Source organism: Tachyglossus aculeatus, chromosome 11 (genome assembly GCF_015852505.1).
Source record: "Tachyglossus aculeatus isolate mTacAcu1 chromosome 11, mTacAcu1.pri, whole genome shotgun sequence".
Taxonomy (NCBI): domain Eukaryota; kingdom Metazoa; phylum Chordata; class Mammalia; order Monotremata; family Tachyglossidae; genus Tachyglossus; species Tachyglossus aculeatus.
In genome coordinates, this window is record NC_052076.1 from 48,511,038 (window position 1) to 48,536,020 (window position 24,983).

Consider the following 24,983-nt stretch of genomic DNA (forward strand, 5'->3'; position numbering starts at 1 on the left):
TTCTGTAATAATAATAATGATGTAGCAAGACATGCTTGGAGCGGAATGGCATGCAGCCCCTCCCATGCCTGGCTTCTTTATTACTCATCATCATCATCATCATCATCATCAATCGTATTTATTGAGCGCTCACTGTGTGCAGAGCACTGGACTAAGCGCTTGGGAAGTCCAAATTGGCAACATCTAGAGACAGTCCCTACCCAGCAGTGGGCTCACAGTCTAAAAGGGGGAGACAGAGAACAAAACCAAACATACTAACGAAATAAAATAAATTTTATTTATCGTGTGATAGGGGTTTGTGGGGTGGAAGGGCCTCTTGTTCGGTGGGGCCGGGTGTGACCGTGGAAAATCATCCTCCAACTCCACCAACTCGTCCTGCGCCCAGGTCACTCGCTGCCCGAAAAGATCATCCTGGGGCATCTTATTCACCTCCCATCCCCGTCCCCCTCTCCATCCCCCCCCCCCATCTTACCTCCTTCCCTTCCCCACAGCACCTGTATATATGTATATACGTTTGTACATATTTATTACTCTTTATTTATTTTACTTGTACCTATCTATGCTATTTATTTTATTTTGTTAGTACGTTTGGTTTTGTTCTCCGTCTCCCCCTTTTAGACGGTGAGCCCGCTGTCGGGCAGGGACCGTCTCTCGATGTTGCCAGCTTGGCCTTCCCAAGCGCTTAGCCCAGCGCCCCGCACGCAGTGAGCGCTCCATCCATGCGACTGATCGATTTCGTTGTCCCGCGCAGGAACCGGCCGCCCTCTTAGCATGGGATACTGCCGCCTCTGCCACGGGAAGTTTTCCTCGCGGAACCTGCGTCACGCCTTCGGGAAGGCGGCCGGGCCCGGGCCCGGGGAGAGCGCGGAGAGCCAGCGGCGGGCGGAGCCGCTGTTCTTCCTGGACTTCCAGCGCCTGCTGGGGGTCCCGCTCCGCCGGGACCCCGCCCTGCCCCAGTTCGTCTGCAAGAACTGCCACGCTCAGTTCTACAAGTGCCGCGGCGTCCTCAGGACCTTCATCCAGAGGGTCAACGCTTCGCCCGGGGGCCTCCGCAAGGCCCGCCGAAAGTAGGCGGCTCCCCGGGGGGCCGGGAGGCCGGACCCCGAGGCCTCGCTCGCCTCCGGGGCTCCTTAGCGAGGCGGTTCGGGAGCCAGACCCCGTCCCGTGGCCCCGTGGGACCGGCCCGGGCCTCTATTTATTTTATTGATGATGATGATGATGGTATTTGTTAAGCGCTTACTACATTCGAAGCACTGGGGGGACACAAGGTCATCAGCTTGTCCCACAGTGGGGGGGCTCGCAGTCTTCATCCCCATTTTACAGACGAGGGAACTGAGGCACGGAGAAGTGACGTGACTCGCCCAAAGTCACACAGCTGACGGTTGGCAGAGCCGGGATTTTGCACCCGTGACCTCGGACTCCAAAGCCCGGGCTCTTTTCCACTGAGCCACGTTGTTAATATATTTTGTTTTGTTCTCTGTCTCCCCCCTGTAGACTGTGAGCCCACGGGTGATCAGGTTGTCCCACGGGGGGCTCACAGTCTTGATCCTCATTTTACAGACGAGGGAACTGAGGCACGGCGAAGTGACGTGACTCGCCCAAAGTCACACAGCTGACAGTTGGCGGAGCCGGGATTTTGAACCCGTGACCTTGGACTCCAAAGCCCGGGCTGTTTTCCACTGAGCCACGTTGTTAATATATTTTGTTTTGTTCTCTTTTGTCTCCCCCTTCTAGACTGTGAGTCCACTGCTGGGTAGGGACCGTCCCTATATGTTGCCAACTTGTACTTCCCAAGTGCTTAGTAATAATAATAATGATGGCATTTGTTAAGCGCTTACTATGTGCAAAGCACTATTTTAAGCACTGGGGGGGATACAGTGGGATCAAGTTGTCCCACGTGGGGCTCACAGTCTTAATCCTCATTTTACGGATGAGGTAACTGAGGCTCAGAGAAGTTAAGTGACTCGTCCAAAGTCACAAAGCTGACAATCGGCAGAGCCGAGATTCGAACCCATGACCTCTGACTCCAAAGTCCGGGCTCTTTTCCACTGAGCCACGTTGTTAATATATTTTGTTTTGTTGTCTGTGTCCCCCTTCTAGACTGTGAGCCCACCGCTGGGTAGGGACCGTCCCTAGATGTTGCCAACTTGGACTTCCCAAGCTCTTAGTAATAATAATAATAATAACGATGGCATTTGTTAAGCGCTTACTATGTGCAAAGCGCTGTTTTAAGCGCTGGGGGGATACAGTGGGATCAAGTTGTCCCACGTGGGGCTCACAGTCTTAATCCTCATTTTACAGAGGAGGGAACTGAGGCTCAGAGAAGTTAAGTGACTTGCCCAAGGTCACACAGCAGACATGTGGCAGAGATGGGATTCGAACCCATGACCTCTGACTCCAAAGCCCGGGCTCTTTCCACTGAGCCACGGGTACAGTGCTCTGCACAAGTGAGCACTCAATAAATACGATTGAGTGGATGAATGAATGAATGAATGAATGGGAGTCAGGGGACCTGGGTTCTAATCCTTGTCCGCTGGGTGACTTCTCTCTGCCTCCAAAGCCCGGGCTCTGTCCACTGAGCCCCGGGTACAGCGCTCTGCACAAGTAAGCACTCAATAAATACGATTGAGTGAATGAATGAATAAATGAATGAATGAATGAATGGGAGTTAGAGGACCTGGGTTCCAATCCTTGTCCGCTGGGTGACTTCTCTCTGCCTCCAAAGCCCAGGCTCTTTCCACTGAGCCACGGGTACAGTGCTCTGCCCAAGTAAGCACTCAATAAATACGATTGAGTGAATGAATGAATAAATGAATGAATGAATGAATGGGAGTCAGAGGATCTGGGTTCTAATCCTTGTCCGCTGGGTGAGTTCTCTCTGCCTCCAAAGCCCGGGCTTTTTCCACTGAGCCACGGGTACAGTGCTCTGCATAAGTAAGCACTCAATAAATATGAATGAATAAATGAATGAATGAATGAATGAATGGGAGTCAGGGGACCTGGGTTCTAATCCTTGTCCGCTGGGTGACTTCCCTCTGCCTCGCTTTCCTCCCTTGGAAAATGGAGATTCCATTCTGCTTCTCCCTCCCGCTAAAACCCTGAGACCCCAGGTGGAAAGGGATGGCATCCGACCCGATTATCTTGTATTTACCGTAGTGCTTGGCACTTTGTAATCGCTTAATAAATACCAGAATGATAATTATTCAGCTGGGCCAGGGTGAGCTCTACGTAGGCGTATACACGGACGTATATCCATCCATATACCTACAGAAGCCGTGGGTCTCAGTGGTGAGAACCCGGTCGTGGGTTCTAATCCCGATTCTGCCCCTCGTCCGCCGTGTAGCTTGGGTCACTCCACTTCTCCGTGCCTCAGTTACCCTATCTGTAGGATGGGGGTGAAGACTGTGAGCCTCACGTGGGACGACCTCATTACCTTGCATCTCCCCCAGCGCTTAGGACAGCGCTTGGCACGTAGTAAACGCTTAGCAAATGCCATTTTTATTACTATTATATCTGTAATTCTGTTTACGTCGAGGCCTGTTTACTCGTTTTGATTTCTGTAAAAGGGGGATTAAGACTGTGAGCCCCCCGTGGGACAACCTGATCACCTTGTAATCTCCCCAGCGCTTAGAACAGTGCTTTGCACAGAGTAAGCGCTTAATAAATGCCATTATTATTATGATTATTATTATTATTATCCCCATTTTACAGGTGAGGAAACTGAGGCACAGAGAAATGCCTCGTGGCTAGAGCACAGGCCTGAGAGTCAAAAGGACCTGGTTTCCAATCCAGGCTCTGCCATCTGTTTGCTGTGTGACCTAGAGCGAGTCACTTCACTACTGTGCCTCAGTTACCTTAAACTTTAAAACAGGGATTAAGATTGTAAGCCCCATTTGTGTCCATCCCAGTGCTTAGAACGGCACCTGACACGTCGTAAGCATCGAACAAGTGCCACTGTTATTATTATTATTATTATTATTAGAGAAGCAGCGTGCCTCAGTGGAAAGAGCCCGGGCTTTGGAGTCAGAGGTCACGGGTTCAAATCCTGACACCACCAACTGCCTGCCGGGTGACTTTGGGCGAGTCGCTTCACTCCTCTGGGCCCCAGTTCCTTCATCTGGAAAATGGGGGTTAAGACTGTGAGCGTCCCGTGGGACAACCTGCTCACCTTGCAACCTCCCCAGCGCTTAGAACAGTGCTTTGCACATAGTAAGCGCTTAGTAAATGCCATTATTATCATCATCATCATCATTATTATTATTGTTATTTCTGTCTCCCCCCGCCCCCCGCAGATTGTAGGCCCTCTGTGGTCAGGGATCGTCTCTCTTAATTGCTGAATCGTACTTTCCCAGCGCTTAGTCCAGTGCTGTGCACCCAGGAAGCGCTCACTAAATGCGATGGAGTGAGTGAGTGGATGAAATGACCTTCCGATGCCGGTTCCCTTTGCAGGGGCAGCAGCGACGATCATCAGCCGGGCTCCGGGCCCAAAGAGGGAGCCTGCCTAGGTAAGTGGGTTCGGGCCGGGCCCGCGGGACGGGTGGGGGCTTCTTCGGCCCCGGGGCCGGGCGCCCGCTCTCCTAACCCCGGCCGGGGACCGCCCCGGGCGTCTTCTGTTGGCTTTGCGCAGCGGACCCCATCTCCTCCAGCCCCAAGTGCCTGCACGGGCTGGTGGGGTGGGCGCACGGGCACGCGGCCAGCTGCGGGGCGGTGCCCAGCCTCCAGAGCGTGCTGTCCTCGGAGTACCGCGGCATCATCCGGGCCGTGTGGGGCTGCGGCCGAGGCCACGACTACGTCATGAACGCGGACCCCGACTGCGGCTCCTCGCTGCTGGACGGCGCCCTGGCCGTCAAGCGGGAGGCGGCCCGGCGGCTCGCCGGCAACGGGGAAGCCGGGGCCCCGGCGCCCGCCGGCCCGGAGAACCGCCCGCCGCCCGCCAGGGATGCCGCACAGCTCCCCGCCGACGGCAGCCGCTCGGGACCCGAGCCGAACCCGCCGCCCCGGGCCGGCCCGCCCCAGAGCGGGACTCCAGGTAAGACTCCGGCCTGCTCCGAGGCGCCGCGGGACGTCACCTGGAGAGTCCCGCTCCAGTCCCCTACGTCTTCCCGCCCTTCCCGGGGCCACCGACAGCTCGTCCTCGCCACTCCAAGGGGCGGCCCCGCGCCCCTGGACGAATCCGGTCTCCTGAGCGCGTCCCCTCCGCCGTCTTGGGCGGCTCCGACGGGCCGGCCTCTGCGGATTTCTGCCAAAACCAGCGTGGTTCGCTCGGGTTCATTCACTCACTCAGTCGTATTTATTGAGCCCTTACTGTGGACTAAGCGCTTGGGAAGTACAAGTTGGCAACATATAGAGACGGTCCCTACCCAACAGTGGGCTCACAGTCTAGAAGGGGGAGACGGAGAACAGAACCAAACGTAGTAACAAAATAAAATAAATATGGACAAATAAAATAGAGTGATAAATACGTACAAATATATATACATATACAAGTGCTGTGGGGAGGGGAAGGAGGTAAGGGGGGGATTCATTCAATCGTATTTATTGAGCGCTTACTGTGTGCAGAGCACCGGACTAAGCGCTTGGGAAGTCCAAGTTGGCAACATCTAGAGACGGTCCCTACCCAACAGTGGGTTCGCAGTCTAGAAGGGGGAGACAGAGAACAAAACCAAACATAGTAACAAAATAAAATAAATATTTTGCCGCCTGGCCTGTCGTCAAGAGCATGGGCCTGGCCTGGGTTCCGATCCCAGCTCCGTTTCTCGCCCGCTGGTGTGACCTTGGGCAAGTCCCTTCGCTTCTCTGGGCCCCAGCTGTAAAATGGGGGATTAAAGCGCCCGTTCTCCCTCCGTGTGAGCCCCACGTGGGACAGGGACAGTGCGATCTGCTTATATTGGCTCAACCGCAGCATGGCACGTGGAAAGTGCTCAGCAAATACCATAGGTATCGTTGTTTTTAATATTATCGTCGTCGTTAGTGCCCTTTCTCTAGAATCTCCTTTGTAACCCGAACTTTATACGACTGATTTCCTCTCGAGACCCTTCTTTCCCATCCAGTCTTCCATTCCCCCCCCCAACACCTTGTCCAGAGAGCACAGCCCCATTTCATGGGCTGAGTAAATCGAGAGAGGAAAGAATTAGCCTTCTTGTTGTCGGGGAGAAAGGGAAACTCAGGCTGGTCACACGAGGCCAGCATCCCCGAAGAGCTCTGAGCCTGAATAAGGGAGCTAGATCCATCTGCCAGGTTATGCTAAGATGGTGAGGGGGCCCAGGGAACAAGATTTCGGGGTAGATTGTCGGGGCAGCTGCAGTGGGACCTAGGCCCCTTAGTCGTCAATTAAATCAGTCAATCAGGGGTATTGAACGCTTATTGGACTGAACTGATAGACTTGTTCCCTGCCCACGGCGAGCATGCGGTCTAGAGGGGAAGAAAATTGCCGGAAGCCTCTGGTGTGAGGGAGAGGGTTTTCCAGCTAGGCCAACCCGGGGCAACCGGGAACGCCGAACACTGGGAAGACTGAAGAGGATCGGCCTGAGTGGGAGAGCGGTGGACACGGATTGGTTCAGCGACCCAATCAATCGTATTTATTGAGCACTTACTGTGTGCAGAGCACTGTACTAAGCGCTTGGGAAGGACAAGTTGGCAACGCATAGAGACGGTCCCTGCCCAACAGTGGGCTCACAGTCTAAAAGGGAACCACCGGGAACCAATCGAAGGGCCTATTCAGTTGCTAACCCAGTCATTTCGTTTCCGTGCAGAGATGCGCGGATACATCTCTAGTTAGGGAAATCTGGACTGTATAGGTCTTGGGAAGTGGTGGGGGCGAGGAGGATGCGGGGGGAGAAATCTATACATCTCTAGTTAGGGAAATCTGGACTGTATAGGTCTTGGGAAGTGGTGGGGGCGAGGAGGATGCGGGGGGAGAAATCCTTCATTCCCCTGGGTGCTCATGCGCGGTTTTTTTTTCTTCTTGTGTTTCCCAGGGCATTTGAGTGGGAAGCAGGTTCCGTCGTCAATCTCGGATGATCGGGTAAAAGACGAGTTCAGTGACCTTTCTGAGGGGTGAGAGAAGAGTGGGTTTAAGTAGCTTAACGTTTCTCCTTCGCACCCAAGCCCAGCCAGCCCTCTCAGACTGGAAGCCCCGAGCCGCCCTCTGTAGCCCTCCCCCTGCCCCCCGACCCACCCCCAGGCTCCCGGAGGCCCGGAAGGTGGAGATGGGATTGGACCTGGGGGCGGTTTGGGCTGGGCATCGTGCCGTGGGGAAATCCTGGTGTCGAAGCAGTGCGGCCTAATGGAAAGAGTGTGGGCCTGGGAGTCCAAAGTCCTGGGTTCTAATCCCAGCTCCATCCCTTCGTCATCATCATCGTCATCCGTGGCGTTTATTGAACACTTACCATGTGCAAAGCACCGTCCTAAGTGCTTGGGAGAGTAACAGGAGAGTTGGTATCCGTGTTCCCTCCCCACATTGAGTTTACTTTTAGAGGGGGAGGTGCACTAATATAAACGTGACCTAGGGCAAGCCACTTATCTTCCCTCTGCCTCAGTTTCCTCATTTGTAAAGCGGGGACTCGCTCCTTGTTTTCCTTTCTGCTTAGACTGTGAGCCCCGTGTGGGGCAGGGACTGGGTCCGACCCGATTGACTTGTAGCTACCCCAGCGCTTAGAACGGTGCTTGACACGTACTAAGTGCTTAACAAATACCATTATTGTTGTTATTATTTCTCTTGGTTGGCACGAAGCTGGGAGCCTGTCCGGCTCTGGTTTTTACCTCAGGAGGGCCTCCAGGGGCCGTTTGGCCCAAATCAATCAATCAATCAATCGTATTTATTGAGCGCTTACTGTGTGCAGAGCACTGTACTAAGCGTTTGGGAAGTATAGAGCCTTGACTTTGGAGCCCAGCTCATTGAACAGTCTTTTCTTGTGGCTGGGGCTCCTCCATTTAATTGGCCCCACAGAACCATGGAAGCCACTGCCGGGCCCCCTCCTGCCTCAGGGATTTACTCGAGGTCTCAGCTTCGTTCCGGGTCTTGGCGCCGGCAGGCGAAAGAGGAAGAAGCCGACTTAAAGAAAGAGAAAACCCCCGCTTAAAGAAAAAGCCGTCCTTTTGATCGGTCATTTGATTGACTCAGTTGTAGAAGTGACGGGAGGGAATAAATGGCCCCTGGGGCGGCACCCTGTAATGGTGGGAGCGGTATGGGGCATCTCCGTGGGGTTAGGGGAATTCCGAGATGGAGGAGCAGGATTCCTTGGGATACACGGGTTCTGCGGAAAGACCTGAGGTGCTCAGGGTAACAGGGCATTTCTGAATCTCCGACTGACGGGGGCCGGGTTGGTCAGGCCGCCCGGCGCGTTGCTTTTCAGCTTTCTTGCGGCAACAACGGTCCCGACCTCAGTAACCAAGCCCGGGCCTCTGTCTAGCCCTCCGGTCCTTAAACTTCCCATCTTACCTGTGTACACTTCAACACTTCAAGGTTCAGCGCGTGGCGGGCAAAGGGCACGGGTCAACAGCCTCATTCTGCCTTGTAGTTTGAAGCTGCAGACTTTAACCCAGTTAAAGCAAAGTCTGCCCTAGCTGGGCTCCCGAGAACCCATTTGAGTGATGCAGAAGGCCCGGTGCCCTGAAATTCCCGTCACTCGCGGCACCCTGTGACCGATCAGGGAAACTTTTAAGACTTGGGCCCGCCTGCTTCGTCGAGTAGCAGACCCTGGGCCCCGGAAAGAGCCACCCATCAAGCCCTCAAGCCCTGTGGCTTCCGGGCAGCCTCCGGCCTTGTAACGGAGGGTTGGAAGGGCAGAAGTTTTCATTCCCTCCCTCAGGGACCCAAACATCTCAGCAGTTTCCACCTTATGATCGCCAATATGGGCCTAATCCCTCTAGGTAACTACTCCCTGGCCTCTCTGGTAGAGAAGCAGCGTGGCTCAGTGGCAGGAGCACGGGCTTGGGAGTCAGAGGCCATGGGTTTGAGTCCTGACTCCGCCACTTGTCAGCTGTGTGACCTTGGGCAAGTCACTTCACTTCTCTGTGCCTTAGTGACCTCATCTGTAAAATGGGGATGAAGACTGTGAGCCCCGAGTGGGACAACCTGATCACCTTGTATCCCCCGGCGCTTAGAACAGTGCTTTGCACATAGTAAGCGCTTAACAGATACCACCATCATTATTATTACTATTATTATTATTAATTGGCCTTCACGCACTTGGTCTCTTTCAATGTCCCTCCCAGCGGTGAAGAAGGGAAGGGTCCGAGGCCTGCATTTGGCTGGAAGCCGGGATTTTCCACAGCGATTGCTTTGCTCAAGGCGCTCTCCTCTTTCCTAGAGACTTCTTGACCGAAGACGAAAACGATGAGAAGCGGAATGCCCAGTCCTCGGATGAGTCCTTTGAGCCTTATCCGGAAAAGAAGTAAGGGGTTTGTGTTTGGAAATCAAGACGGGGCGGCATCCTGGCTTTGCCACCATCCTCCACTCCCCCTTTTTCTCCAAAACATGCACACATGCGCTCTCTCTCTCTTTCTCTCTCCCCCCCAACACTTTCCCTCTCCTCCCACCAGTAAGTTGTGTGTATGCTACCGGGAGAAGTTTAGGGGGTCTCATAGCTGGGGACGGTGAGCCTGTGGGTGTACAGCTCTGGTTTCTGCCGTTCCTGGTACCCATGTTCATTCATTCATTCAGTCATATTTATTGAGCGCTTACTGTGTGCAGAGCACTGTACTAAGCGCTTGGGAAAGTGCAATACAGCAATAAAGAGTAACAATCCCTGACCACAGTGAGCTCACAGCTGGAGGGGACGGGAGAGACAAACATCAATGCAAATAATCAGAGACCCTGTGGCTTCCCAAATCTCCTTCATGGAGAAACAAGGGATTCAAGTCATTCGATCGTATTAGGCGCTAACTGTGTGCAGAGCACTGTACTAAGCTCTTGGGAAAGTACAATACAGCAATAAAGAGTAACAATCCCTGACCACAGTGAGCTCACAGCTGGAGGGGAAGGGAGAGACAAACATCAATGCAAATAATCAGACACCCTGTGGCTTCCCAAATCTCCTTCATCGGGATTCAAGTCATTCGATCGTAGTAGGCGCTCACTGTGTGCACAGCACTGTACTAAGCGCTTGGGAAAGTACAATGCAGCAATAAAGAGTAACAGTCCCTGACCACAACTAGCTCACAGCTGTAGGGGAAGGGAGAGACGAACATCAATACAAATAATCGGACAGCCATATAAATAAAATTACAGGTATAATATATAAATGCAGTGGGAAGGGGAGAGGAGGGAGTTTATTTGTATGCACCCCAGCACTTAGTACAGTGCCTGGCTCATTGTAATCCCTTAACAAATACCACGGGGCTGCTTTGGGCTAAAGACACCCTCCCGTCGTCCTTAGCCTCTCCTCCCAGGAGGGTGCTAAAAGCCCCGATCCCTACCCTGGTAGTAAGGAGTTCGGGGCAAAACCCGCCAGGGAACAAAACCCGAGAGAGCGCCAGAGTGGGAATTGCTTGCCGATCATAGTGTTGATGGAGATTTTGCGCATTCTCCGGGGAAAGTAGAAAGGTGATGACAGCAGGGATGGGAAATCAATCAATTCATTCATTCAATCGCATTTATTGAGCGCTTACTGTGTGCAGAGCACTGTACTAAGCGCTTGGGAAGTACAAGTCGGCAACATATAGAGACAGTCCCTACCCAACAGTGGGCTCACAGTCTAAAAGGGGGAGACAGACAACAAAACATATTAACAAAATAAAATAAATAAATATGTACAAATAAAATAGAGTAATAAATACATACAAACATATATACATATATACAGGTGCTGTGGGGAGGGGAAGGAGGTAAGGCAGGGGGATGGGGAGGAGGATGAATGGGGATTCATTCATTCAATCGTATTTATTGAGCGCTTACTAAGCGCTTGGGAAGTACAAGCTGGCAACGTATAGAGACAGTCCCTACCCAGCAGTGGGCTCACAGTCTAGAAGGGGGAGACCGAGAACAAAACCAAACACACTAACAAAATAAAATAAATAGAATAGATAGGTACAAGCAAAATAAATAAATAGGGGAAAGGAGGAGAAGAAGAAATTGCTGAGCGGATAAGGGGTGGACCGGGATTAGGGCGGGGCAGAGCAGAGAAGGGGAAAGGCAGGATTAGGTTATGGGAGACAGTGACAAGGTAGCTCGGTCTTTTCTACTAGGTTGCCGTTGGCAGATTGTTTCTCGTGGCTTCCCACAAGACCCAAGGCCAGCTTGTGGAGGGACCTTAAGCAGATAGACACTCCTGTCTACTGTCCTGAACAACTGCAGCCTCCTAGGGCATCATCATCATCATCAATCGTATTTATTGAGCGCTTCCTATGCGCAGAGCACTGTACTAAGCGCTTGGGAAGTACAAATTGGCAACATATAGAGACAGTCCCTACCCGACAGTCTAAAAGGGGGAGACAGAGAACAAAACCAAACATACTGACAAAATAAAATAAATAGAATAGATACGTACAAGTAAAATAGAGTAATAAATATGTACAAACCTATATACATATATACAGGTGCTGTGGGGAAGGGAAGGAGGTAAGATGGGGGGATGGAGAGGGGGACGAGAGGGAGAGGAAGGAAGGGGCTCAGTGTGGGAAGGCCTCCTGGAGGAGGTGAGCTCTCAGCAGGGCCTTGAAGGGAGGAAGAGAGCCAGCTTGGCGGATGGGCAGAGGGAGGGCATTCCAGGCCCGGAATCCTCCGGCATCCTCCGGTGAGGGCTCGACTCAGCCTGATGCCAAACGGCTACACCAAGCAAGGTGGTTCCACTCCCGTCGCCCAGCGGCCCGCGCCCGGCCCTCTGCTCCAGGTAGCAGGGAGTGGGTTGCTATGGTAGAAGGGAACACTTTGATCCCGGTGGACTCCATAACCTTTGTTGTTTAGTGTCAAGGATCCTGGCTCTGGCCTACTCATCATCATCATCATCATCATCATCAATCGTATTTATTGAGCGCTTACTATGTGCAGAGCACTGTGCTAAGCGCTTGGGAAGTACAAATTGGCAACATATAGAGACGGTCCCTACCCAACAGTGGGCTCATAGTCTAAGATGGGGAGACAGAGAACAAAACCAAACATACTAACAAAATAAAATAAATAGGATAGATATGTACAAGTAAAATAAATAAATAAATAGAGTAATACGTATGTACAACCATATATACATATATACAGGTGCTGTGGGGAAGGGAAGGAGGTAAGGTGGGGGGGATGGAGAGGGAGACGAGGGGGAGAGGAAGGAAGGGGCTCAGTGTGGGAAGGCCTCCTGGAGAAGGTGAGCTCTCAGCAGGGCCTTGAAGGGAGGAAGAGAGCGAGCTTGGCGGATGGGCAGAGGGAGGGCATTCCAGGCCCGGGGGATGACGTGGGCCGGGGGTCGATGGCTGGCCTACTGTGTGACTTAACCTCACCGAGTCGCCGTTTCCTCCTCAGTCCAGTGGGGAGAACAGCCCCTGCCTCTCACGGTTGTGATGAAGCTAGAACGAGAACATCGGCGTGAGAGCGCTGTGGGAGAGTGCAGGCGGTTTACAAATTCCTGGTCATGGTACCTACCCGGAGTCCCTGGGGCTGTCGCCGCCGACTCGAAATAATGTTGGAGTGAGGGGGTTGTCCACGTCAGTCCGATGGTTGAACGTGCGCTGACCGGGCGGCCACAGCTGCCCGTTGCTGTGGTTTCAGAGCCAGCATCCTTGAGAATGGCACAGACATTAAGGGGCCCCACCTCGCTCAGCAAAGAAAAATCGCCCTGGGGACCCTCCTGAATTAAGCCAGGGAAGCTAAAGAAACTTGCCTTGGAATGTGGAGAGCAAAATATAAAGCTTATATAATCACTGGTGGGGACACCCCCGCTGTCCCCACACCTCAAAAATGGAGTCCTGCCGACCAATACTCAAACCTGCCTACTAGCCTGTAGATTTTCCTCACTCTATCAGATTTCTTTCCCCACATCACGGAGGCTCGTGTGTCTTGGAGGAGCAGCGTGGCTCAGTGAAAAGAGCCCGGGCTTTGGAGTCAGAGGTCCCGGGTTCAAATCCCGGCTCCGCCACTTGTCAGCTGTGTGACTTTGGGCCAGTCACTTCTGTGGGCCTCAGTTCCCTCATCTGTAAAATGGGGATGAAGACTGTGAGCCCCCCGTGGGACCACCTGATCACCTTGTAACCTCCCCAGCGCTTAGAACAGTGCTTGGCGCGTAGTAAGCGCTTAATAAATGCCATCATCATCATCATCTTCATTGAAAGTAGGAAATCAGAAATCCAAATCATTTAGTGGAGAGAGAACCGTGCCCAGATATGGTTCTTCAGATCTCTAATGGAAAAATTAGAAGTCACTGCCACCCTATGCCAGTCTGATCAGCAGACTCGGCACATTAAAAAAGAGCAAAGATGGGGAGAGACCTGTGTCTTTCTACTTTCTTGTAATTTCTCACGCTACTTGCTGCAGTGCTCTGTGGGCTCAGGAAATAAAATTGAATGAGAAGGTTCTAGGAGAGAGTCCAGACATTGTGATAGGAAATCTCAGCGGGAGGAGAGAGTGGCGGGGCTGAATGAGTTTGTAAAGTACACCGCGTAATTTAAGAATCAAAGAGGGAAAAGTTGGCAGATAGGATGTCAATGGAAAATGGGTAAAACGTGAAATGCCAAATCAAACTCCCCAGCAAGGTCGATATCTCAGTTTTTCTGTGCTTCAGAGTGTCTGCTAAGAAGAGCGAAAGCAAAGAAGCCAAGAAATCAGAGGGACCCAAAATTCGCAAGAAGCCGGGACCCAAACCAGGCTGGAAAAAGAAGATCAAATGTGAAAGGTTGGCCAGGCCGTGGGGTTGTGGACAGCCGTGTGATTGCTGCCCACAGGGGTGGGAAGGGGGCTGACGTGTGGAATTTCTCCAAATTGCAGGGAAGAGCTGCCCACCATCTACAAGTGTCCTTACCAGGGTTGCACGGCTGTATATCGAGGGGCGGATGGCATGAAGGTAAGGACAGCGTCGTCTTTGGTTTTGTCACTGGGGTTTATTAATGACCGCCTTGCCGTGGATAGGAAGTGTTGATGGAGCCCCGCGACGAAAACCTCCTGCCCTGGTTCCTCTTGTGGCCCGGATTTAACCTGAGCTCCAAGGACTCTGGCTCCAAAATAGAAATGTGTGTCGGTCCCCCTCTCCATCCCCCCCATCTTACCTCCTTCCCTTCTCCACAGCACCTGTATATATGTATATATGTTTGTACATATTTGTTACTCTATTTATTTATTTATTTTACTTGTACATATCTATTCTACTTATTTTATTATGTTAGTATGTTTGGTTTTGTTCTCTGTCTCACCCTTTTAGACTGTGAGCCCACTGTTAGGTAGGGACTGTCAAAATATGTTGCCAGCTTGGACTTCCCAAGCGCTTAGTACAGTGCTCTTCACACAGTAAGCGCTCAATAAATACAAATGATGATGATGATGATGATATGTTTGTACATATTTATTACTCTATTTATTTTACTTGTACATATCTGTTCTATTTATTTTATTTTGTTAGTATGTTTGGTTTTGTTCTCCGTCTCCCCCTTTTAGACTGTGAGCCCACTGTTGGGTAGGGACCGGCTCTATATGTTGCCAACTTGTACTTCCCAAGCGCTTAGTCCAGTGCTCTGCACAGTAAGCGCTCAATAAATGCGATTGATTGATTAACCGGATTCATTCATTCAGTCACATTTATTGAGCGCTTACTGTGTGCGGAGCACTTGGGAAAGTGCAATACAATAAACCGACACGTTCCCCGCCCACAACGATCTTACAGTCTAGAGGATAGGTGTAAGTATATGTTGCCAACTTGTACTTCCCAAGCACTTAGTCCAGTGCTCTGCACACAGTAAGCGCTCAATAAATGTGATTGATAGATTGATTAACCGGATTCATTCATTCAGTCACACTTATTGAGCGCTTACTGTGTGCGGAGCACTTGGGAAAGTACAATACAAGAAACCGACACGTTCCCCTCCCACAATGATCTTACAGTCTAGAGGATAGGTGTAGGTATATGTTGCGATCTTGTACTTCCCAAGCGTTTAGTACAGTGCTCTGCACACAGTAAGCGCTCAATAAATGCGATTGATTGATTAACCGGATTCATTCATTCAGTCACATTTATTGAGCGCTTACTGTATGCAGAGCACTTGGGAAAGTACAGTACCATAAACCGACATGTTCCCCGCCCACAACGATCTTACAGTCTAGAGGATAGGTGTAGGTTTATGTTGCCAACTTATACTTCCCAAGTGCTTAGTACAGTGCTCTGCACACAGTAAGCACTCAATAAATGCGATTGATTGATTAAACGGATTCATTCATTCAGTCACATTAATTGAGTGCTTACTGTGTGTGGAGCACTTGGGAAAGTACAATACAATAAACCGACACGTTCCCTGCCCACAGCGATCTTACAGTCTAGAGGATAGGTGTAGGTATATCTTGCCAACTTGTACTTCCCAAGTGCTTAGTACAGTGCTCTGCACACAGTAAGCGCTCAATAAATGCGATTGATTGATTGATTAACTGGATTCATTCATTGAGTCACATTTATTGAGCGCTTACTGTGTGCGGAGCACTTGGGAAAGAACAATACAATAAACCGACACGTTCCCCGCCCACAACGATCTTACAGTCTAGAGGATAGGTGTAAGTATATGTTGCCAACTTGTACTTCCCAAGTGCTTAGTACAGTGCTCTGCACACAGTAAGCGCTCAATAAATACGATTTAATGATTGATTGATTGGTCCCGATGGATGGCAGGGAATTATAATGTCGGCAGCCTCCAGAGACCAATAGCTATGAAGTAATTGCGGCCGCACTTGAGCTGCTGTGATGCGGTGAGCCCCCCGTTCTACCTAATGCCCCCTCTCTGCATCTCAGAAGGGGAAGTGTGGAAATGCCTGTGCAGTTCCTCTGGAGGCCCAGTGTTTCCCAGGACCGTCCAGGCTAATCCGGAGATTGATTTGGGCCTTTTCGGTGGGAGCAGGACCAGAGGTGTGGTAGGGGGAAGGAATGCTTAAAGCTGGGACGGCCAGAGCCCATAGGCAGACCAAGGCAGAAACGGGAATCCACTCAAAGAACGGGGAGAAGCCAGAAAGCCCCCGTCCATCACTGGATCATTAAGAGGACGTTTAGATCCAGGAAGATCCCTGAGAAGTCTTGGAGATTATTGAGAGGTGATTCAGTTATGGTCCAAAGAGCAAGCCCCCAACATAGGATCATCTCGTGCCTTTGGTCAGCACGCCCATAGCGGCAAAGACTTTTAGGCAGAACGGTCAGCTTCTGCTTACAGATTAAACAGCTGAAATCGATCAGCGGTATTTATTCTCGTCCTCCTTTCAAGGCCCTACTGAGAGCTCACCTCCTCCAGGAGGCCTTCCCAGACTGAGCCCCTTCCTTCCTCTCCCCCTCGTCCCCCTCTCCATCCCCCTCATCTTACCTCCTTCCCTTCCCCACAGCACCTATATATATGTTTGTACATATTTATTACTCTATTTTACTTGTACATATCTATTCTATTTATTTTATTTTGTTAGTATGTTTGGTTTTGTTCTCCGTCCCCCCCTTTTAGACTGTGACCCCACTGTTGGGTAGGGACCATCTCTATGTGTTGCAAACTTGGACTTCCCAAGCGCTTAGTACAGTGCTGTGCACACAGTGAGTGCTCAATAAATACGACTGATTGATTGATCCTCCTCATCTTACCTCCTTCCCTTCCCCACAGCACCTGTATATATGTATATATGTTTGTACATATTTATTACTCTATTTATTATTTTACTTGTACATATCTATTCTATTTTATTTTGTTAGTATGTTGGGTTTTGTTCTGTGTCTCCCCCTTTTAGACTGTGAGCCCACTGTTGGGTAGGGACCGTCTCTATATGTTGCCAACTTGTACTTCCCAAGCGCTTAGTACAGTGCTCTGCACACAGTGAGCGCTCAATAAATATGATTGATTGATTGATTGATCCCCCCATCTTACCTCCTTCCCTTCCCCACAGCACCTGTATATATGTATATATGTTTGTACATATTTATTACTCTATTTTACCTGTACATATCGATTCTATTTATTTTATTTTGTTAGTATGTTTGGTTTTGTTCTCTGTCTCCCCCTCTTAGACTGTGAGCCCAGTGTTGGGTAGGGACTGTCACGATATGTTGCCAAGCGCTTAGTACAGTGCTCTGCACACAGTAAGCGCTCAATAAACACGATTGAGAGAGAATCGAGCGCTTACTATGTGCAGAGCACTGTACTGAGTGCTTGGGAGAGTATAGCACAACAGAGTTAGCGGACACATTCCCTGCCCGCAACGAGCTTATAGTCTACAGCGGGATACAAAGAGCGAAGTGTTAGGGCCAGCCGTGGGGATCCACCCAAGATTGAGTCTTTTAGATTGTGAGCCCACCGTTGGGTAGGGACCGTCTCTATATGTTGCCAACTTGTACTTCCCAAGCGCTTAGTACAGTGCTGTGCACACAGTAAGCGCTCAATAAATAGGATTGATGATGTTGATGATGAAGAGAGCTTTGTCACCTTCCTCCTTGTAGAAACACATAAAGGAGCATCACGAGGAGGTACGAGAGCGGCCCTGCCCGCATCCTGGCTGTAACAAGGTGTTCATGATTGACCGCTACCTACAGCGCCACGTGAAACTCATTCACACAGGTAAGCTCGGCCATGCCCAGCGCTCTTTATTCCACTCCTCAGTGATGGAATCTGTCTTGGTATAATACCCAAGGCGTGAATTCATCTCTTAGTTTGGGTCTTCTTCCAAAAAAGGAGTAACAGCAGTAGTGGATTAAGTGCTCGCTCCTCGCAAAGCGCTGTGCTTTGCACACTGAGGTATGGATAGTCTCTGGCCCTCAGCAGGGTCACGGCCTAAGAATGAATGAATGAATCAATCAATCAATCGTATTTATTGAGCGCTTACTGTGTGCAGAGCACTGTACTAAGCGCTTGGGAAGTACAAATTGGCAACACATAGAGACAGTCCCTACCCAACAGTGGGCTCACAGTCTAAAAGGGGGAGACAGAGAACAGAACCAAACATACCAACAACATACCAACAAAATAAAATAAATAGGATAGAAATGGAATAGAAATGGAATAGAAATAGGATAGAAATAGGATAGAAATGAAGAGGGAGGGATGTGGCAACAGACACATAAGGAACGGCGGAGATGCTAAAATATAAGGGGCAAGGAAGACGACCTTCCTGTTGGTCTGTGGCTCAGACCAACAGCGTCTACAACGGCCACCTTTCCAACGTCCTAGAAGTTGAGACGGCCACACGGGCCCGGGATGGAGCGCGAGCCGGTGGGAAGCCCAGGGACAATAATAAAAATTTTGGTATTTGTTAAGTGCTTGCTATGTGCAAAGCACTGTTCTAAGCACCGGGGAGGACACAAGGTGATTAGGTTGTCCCACGGGGGGCTCACAATCTTAATCTCCATTTTTCAGATGAGGTAACTGAGGCACAGAGACGTTAAAGTGACTTGCCCAAAGTCACACAGCCGACAAGCGGCAGAGTGGGGATTTGAACCCATGACCTTTGACTCCGAAGCCCATGCTCTTTCCACCGAGCCACGCTGATGGTATTTGTTAAGCCCGTACTATCTATGCGCTGGGATAGCTATAAGGTAATCAGGTTGTCCCACGTAAGGCTCAAAGGCTTCATTCCCATTTTACAAATGAGCTTGCTGAGGCACAGAGAAGGGATTTGCCCAAAGTCGCACAGCTGACGAGAGGCAGAGGCGGGATTAGAACTCACGACCTCTGACTCTCAACCCCGTGCCCTTTCCACTAAGCCACACTGCTTCTCCAAGTGACTGTACATCAGCCTTCCTCAGGCCGATGGGCCCTGGAGGTTGACCGTGAGGGGAGCGGAGGAAGACGGTTTCTACTTCTGCCGCTGCCTTCATTCCCATTTTACAAATGAGGTTGCTGAGGCACAGAGAAGGGATTTGCCCAAAGTCACACGGCTGACGAGAGGCAGAGGGGGGGATTAGAACTCGCGACCTCTGACTCTCAACCCCGTGCTCTTTCCACTACTTGCTTCTCCAAGTGATTGTACATCAATCAATGTCAATCAATCGTATTTATTGAGCGCTTACTGTGTGCAGAGCACTGTACTAAGCGCTTGGGAAGTCCAAGTCAGCAACATATAGAGACGGTCCCTACCCAACAGCGGGCAGCCTTCCTCAGGCCGACGGGCCCCGGAGGGTGACCGGGAGGGGAGCGGAGGAAGGCGGTTTCTACTTCTGCCGCTGCCTTCATTCCCATTTTACAAATGAGGTTGCTGAGGCACAGAGAAAAAGTGATTTGCCCAAAGTCACACGGCTGACGAGAGGCAGAGGCGGGGGATTAGAACTCACGACCTCTGACTCTCAACCCTGTGCTCTTTTCACTAAGCCACGCTGCTTCTCCAAGTGATTGTACATCAATCAATCAGTCAATCAGTTGTATTTATTGAGCGCTTCCTGTGTGCAGAGCACTGTACTAAGCGCTTGGGAAGTACAAGTCGGCAACATATAGAGAAAGCGGGCAGCCTTTCTCAGGCCGACGGGCCCCGGAGGGTGACCGTGAGGGGAGCGGAGGAAGACGGTTTCTACTTCTGCTGCTGCCGCCGTTCGACTCCTTCCAGGGATGGAGCGGGAGTTGGAGCACGCCAGCCGTTAAATAACAGGCTTGGGTTGTTTCCATTTATTGTCATGAGCTCAGATCATCATCATCATCGATCGTATTTATTGAGCGCTTCCTGTGTGCAGAGCACTGGACTAAGCGCTTGGGAAGTCCAAGGTGGAGGTGACGGGTGTGATGGGGACTCCTCCCTGCCCCTCTCAGGAAGGAGGTCGCCTGGTTAATTTATTTATCAATCAGTCGTATTTATTGAGCGCTTACTATGTGCAGAGCACTGTATTTATTTATCTTACTTGTACATATCTATTCTTAGAGGCCCAGAGAAGGGAAGTGACTCGCCCAAAGTCACCCAGCTGACAAGTGGTGGAGCCAGGATTGGAACCCAGGCCCTCTGACTCCCAAGCCTGGGGTCTTTCCACTAATGAACGAATGTTCACCTACTCTGTTTTATTGTCTTCTCCCAAGCGCTCAGTACAGTGCTCTGAACACAGTAAGCGCTCGCTAAATACGACTGATTGATAGGAGGGGTCAAGGTGATTGAGTACTTTCGTAATAATGAATTATGAATGAATTAGTTTTGTTAATATGTTTTGTCATCTGTCTCCCCCTTCTAGACTGTGAGCCTTCCATTGGGTAGGGACCGTCTCTATATGTTGCCAACTTATGCTTCCCAAGCGCTTAGTACAGTGCTCTGCACACAGTAAGCGCTCAATAAATACGATCGAATGAATGAATGAATGAGTGAATTGTATTTTGTTAGTATGTTTGGTTTTGTTCTCTGTCTCCCCCTTCTAGACTGTGAGCCCGCCGTTGGGTAGGGACCATCTCTATATGTTGCCAACTTATACTTCTCAAGCGCTTAGTACAGTGCTCTGCGCACAGTAAGCGCTCAATAAATACAATTGAATGAATGAATGAGTGAATTGTATTTTGTTAGTATGTTTGGTTTTGTTCTCTGTCTTCCCCTTCTAGACTGTGAGCCCGCCGTTGGGTAGGGACCGCCTCTAGATGTTGCCAACTTGGACTTCCCAAGCGCTTAGTACAGTGCTCTGCACACAGTAAGCGCTCAATAAATACGATTGATTGATTGATTGATTGGCTGCCGGAGCTGGGACGGTTCCTCCTGGCCTGAGCTCTCTGCCATGCTGAGTGGGGTTCAGGGGCTCCAGCAGTTTTTCACGATTCCGCCTTCTCAGGCAGGTGTGTGGTTGTCTGCCTCATCATCATCATCATCAATCGTATTTATTGAGTGCTTACTATGTGCAGAGCACTGGACTAAGCGCTTGGGAAGTACAAATTCCCTGTGTCCACCTCCGGTTATTTAAATGGTATTTACTAAGCACTATGTGCCAGCCCCTGTACTAAGCGCTGGGGTAGGTGCAAGATGAGCAGGTTGGACACAGTCCCATTTCCCATATAGGACTCACAGTCTTGGAGAAGCAGCGTGGCTCAGTGGAAAGAGCCCGGGCTTTGGAGTCGGAGGTCATGGGTTCAAATCCCGGCTCTGCCCATTGTCAGCTGTGTGTCTTTAGGCAAGTCACTTCTCTGGGCCTCAGTTCCCTCATCTGTAAAAGGGGGATTAAGACTGTGAGCCCCCCGTGGGACAACCTGATCACCTTGTAATCTCCCCAGTGCTTAGAACAGTGCTTTGCACAGAGTAAGCGCTTAATAAATGCCATTATTGTTATTATTATAATCCCCATTTTACAGGTGAGGTAACTGAGGCACAGAGAAGTGCCTCATGGCTAGAGCACAGGCCTGGGAGTGAAAAGGACCTGGTTACCAATCCAGACTCTGCCATCTGTTTGCTGTGTGACCTAGACCAAGTCACTTCACTACTGTGCCTCAGTTACCTTAAACTTTAAAACAGGGATTAAGATTGTGAGCCCCATTTGTGTCCATCCCAGGGCTTAGAACGGCACCTGACACATCGTAAGCATTGAACAAATGCCACTGTTATTATTATTATTATTATAATCAATCGTATTTATTGAGCGCTTACTGTGTGCAGAGCACTGTACTAAGCGCTTGGGAAGTACAAGTTGGCAACATATAGGGACAGTCCCTACCCAACAGTGGGCTCACAGTCTAAAAGTCTATTATTAGAGAAGCAGCGTGGCTCAGTGGAAAGAGCCCGGGCTTTGGAGTCAGAGGTCACGGGTTCAAATCCTGGCACTGCCAACTGCCTGCTGTGTGACTTTGGGCGAGTCGCTTCACTTCTCTGGGCCTCAGTTCCTTCATCTGGAAAGTGGGGGTTAAGACTGTGAGCCTCCTGTGGGATAACCTGATCACCCTGTAACCTCCCCAGCGCTTAGAACAGTGCTTTGCACATAGTAAGCGCTTGATAAATTAGACTGTGAGCCCACCTTTTAGACTGTGAGCCCACTGTTGGGTAGGGACTGTCTCTATATGTTGCCAGTTTGTACTTCCCAAGCGCTTAGTACAGTGCTCTGCACATAGTAAGCGCTCAATACGATTGATGATGATGATTGATGATGATAAATGCCATTATTATTATTATTATTATTATTGCCCAAGGTCACACAGCAGACATGGGTGGAGCCAGGGTTTCACCCCAAGTTCTCCGATCCCCAGGCCTGTGGTCTTTACCCCCGGCCCACGTCACCCCCCGGGCCTGGAATGCCCTCCCTCTGCCCCTCCGCCAAGCTAGCTCTCTTCCTCCCTTCAAGGCCCTGCTGAGAGCTCACCTCCTCCAGGAGGCCTTCCCAGACTGAGCCCCTTCCTTCCTCTCCCCCTCGTCCCCCTCTCCATCCCCCCATCTTACCTCCTTCCCTTCCCCACAGCACCTGTATATATGTATATATGGTTGTACATATTTATTACTCTATTTATTTATTTATTTTACTTGTACATTTCTATCCTATTTATTTTATTTTGTTGGTGTGTTTGGTTCTGTTCTCTGTCTCCCCCTTTTAGACTGTGAGCCCATTGTTGGGTAGGGACTGTCTCTATGTGTTGCCAATTTGTACTTCCCAAGCGCTTAGTACAGTGCTCTGCACATAGTAAGCGCTCAATAAATACGATTGATTGATTGATTGATTTACCACCAGGCCATGCTGCTTTTTGCCCATTGCTTTGGTTGAAAACTTCCACGGGCCGCGAGATGAGGGCCACGTTGATTCAACGCCCTCAGCCATGCTGCTGATCGGACTTCACGCCATGGCGGGTGGTCTGTCCAAAGCGGCGTTGTCTGAAACGCTGTCTCCCGGAGATGTTTAAGGGGGCTGGACATTGGGACCGAAACCGTAACTATGGTCCATTTGGGTTGGAACAAACTTTCAAAAGGAAAATGAGTTTCAACATCGCACCCTTTTCTCCCTTCTCGCAGAGGTACGAAATTACATCTGCGATGAGTGCGGGCAGACGTTCAAACAGCGGAAACATCTTTCAGTTCACCAGATGCGCCACTCAGGAGCCAAACCCCTCCAGTAAGTTGTACCTGGCCCACTCTAAGGGAAGGGTTACACTGATGTGACTTAGTACAGTGCTCTGCACACAGTAAGCGCTCAATAAATATGACTGATTGATTGATTGATTGATGTAAAATTAGCTTTGGTGCTTCCCAAGCAAAAAAAACAAACAAACACGGGGGAGGTTGGGAGGGCTTGGAAAACAACTGCCCCTTGTTTTCCCCTCTGGGGAGGTATCAGCGTCCGTCTCATGCTCTTGTGACATTATCTGTCATTCATTCATTCACCCATTCAATTGTATTTATTGAGCGCTTACTGTGTGCAGAGCACTGGACTAAGCGCTTGGGAAGTCCAAGTTGGCAACATATAGAGACGGTCCCTTACCCAACAGCGGGCTCACAGTCTAGAAAGGGGAGACAAACAAAACAAAACATATTAACAAAATAAATAGAATATGTACAAACAAAATAGAGTAATAAATACATACAAACATATATACAGGTGCCGGGGGAGGGGAAGGAGGTAAGGTGGGGGATTCATTCAATCGTATTTATTGAGCGTTTACTGTGTGCAGAGCACTGGACTAAGCGCTTGGGAAGTCCAAGTTAACATATAGAGATGGTCCCTACAGAACAGTGGGCTCACAGTCTAGAAGAGGGAGAGAACAAAACAAAACATATTAACAAAATAAAATAAATATGTACAAATAAAATAGAGTAGTAAATACGTACATATATACATATACACAGGTGCTGTGGGGAGGGGAAGGAGGTAAGGGGGGGGATTCATTCAATTGTATTTATTGGGCACTTACTGTGTGCGGAGCACTGTACTAAGCGCTTGGGAAGTCCAATTTGGCAACATATAGAGACGGTCCCTACCCAATAGTGGGCTCACAGTCTAGAAGGGGGAGACAGAGAACAAAACAAAACATATTAACAAAATAAAATAGAATAAATATGTACAAATAAAATAGAGTAATACGTACAAATATATACATATATACAGGTGCTGTGGGGAGGGGAAGGAGATAAGGGGGGGATGGGGAGGGGGGCTCAGTGTGGGAAGGCCTCCTGGAGGAGGTGAGCTCACAGTAGGGAAAATGGGGGAGGATCCCTCCAGGCCCAAGGCCCGCTGTGACACCAAGCCTGATGCACAGGTACGTTTGATCCTAATGTGACCTCTGTACTTGCGGCCGAAATGTTACCCAGGGGCGCGTAACGTCTTGACAATCTGCCCGGGGACCGTGCCCTGGTTGAATTTCCTTATCTTTCCTTGCCTCCTCTCAGATGTGAAATCTGCGGGTTCCAGTGCAGGCAGCGGGCGTCGCTCAAGTACCACATGACCAAGCACAAAGCTGAGACGGAACTCGAATTTGCCTGCGACCAGTGCGGGCGGCGCTTCGAGAAGGCCCATAACCTGAACGTCCACATGTCCATGGTGCACCCCCTGACCCAGAACCAGGACAAGGACAAGGCCAAGCCCCCGGAGGGCGAGCAGGCGCCCCACCTCCCACCCCCCTCGGGGACCACCCAGAGCCCCGCGGTCAAACCGGAACTGGTGGCGCACCCGGAGCCCACCTGAGAGCCTGGGAGGCGGCGGGGAGGAGGTGCCGCCCGTCGGCCTTGTACAAACCAGCTGTTCAGATGGGGTTTTAAAATGACGTTTTAATCGTTCTTCAAACGGACTGCGGCGGTTGCTTCAGCTTGCTCAAACGAAAAGCTTACCGGGCTGTAATTCTCTCGCCTCCCCCCCCCACTCCACGCGGCCCTCGTGCATCATCAATCGTATTTATTGAGCGCTCACTGAAACTTGTGATGCCAATTTGTACTTCCCAAGCGCTCAGTACAGTGCTCTGCACATAGTAAGCGCTCA

General features: G+C 50.4%; 1 protein-coding gene across 1 annotated transcript; it reads left to right on the forward strand.

The window, feature by feature from the left end:
• Positions 1–753: 753 nt before the first annotated feature.
• Positions 754–24,921, forward strand: ZNF276 (zinc finger protein 276). The gene is made up of 10 exons (XM_038753920.1): positions 754–1,067; positions 4,450–4,505; positions 4,628–5,029; positions 6,978–7,056; positions 9,312–9,395; positions 13,707–13,817; positions 13,910–13,985; positions 17,586–17,703; positions 23,027–23,126; positions 24,398–24,921. The coding sequence occupies exons 1-10, from the start codon at positions 772–774 to the stop codon at positions 24,690–24,692; spliced, it is 1,617 nt and encodes a 538-aa protein (XP_038609848.1). The 5' UTR covers positions 754–771; the 3' UTR covers positions 24,693–24,921.
• The last annotated feature ends 62 nt before the right edge of the window (positions 24,922–24,983 follow it).

What these genes read in the sequence shown, in the direction of transcription:
- ZNF276 (XM_038753920.1), top strand. Translation starts at nt 772, where the DNA reads ATGGGATACTGCCGCCTCTGCCACGGGAAGTTTTCCTCGCGGAACCTG. An exon ending in CAAAGAGGGAGCCTGCCTAG is followed by an intron (nt 4,506 to 4,627) that starts GTAAGTGGGTTC and finishes GGCTTTGCGCAG; the next exon opens with CGGACCCCATCTCCTCCAGC. An exon ending in GAGGGGCGGATGGCATGAAG is followed by an intron (nt 13,986 to 17,585) that starts GTAAGGACAGCG and finishes TCCTCCTTGTAG; the next exon opens with AAACACATAAAGGAGCATCA.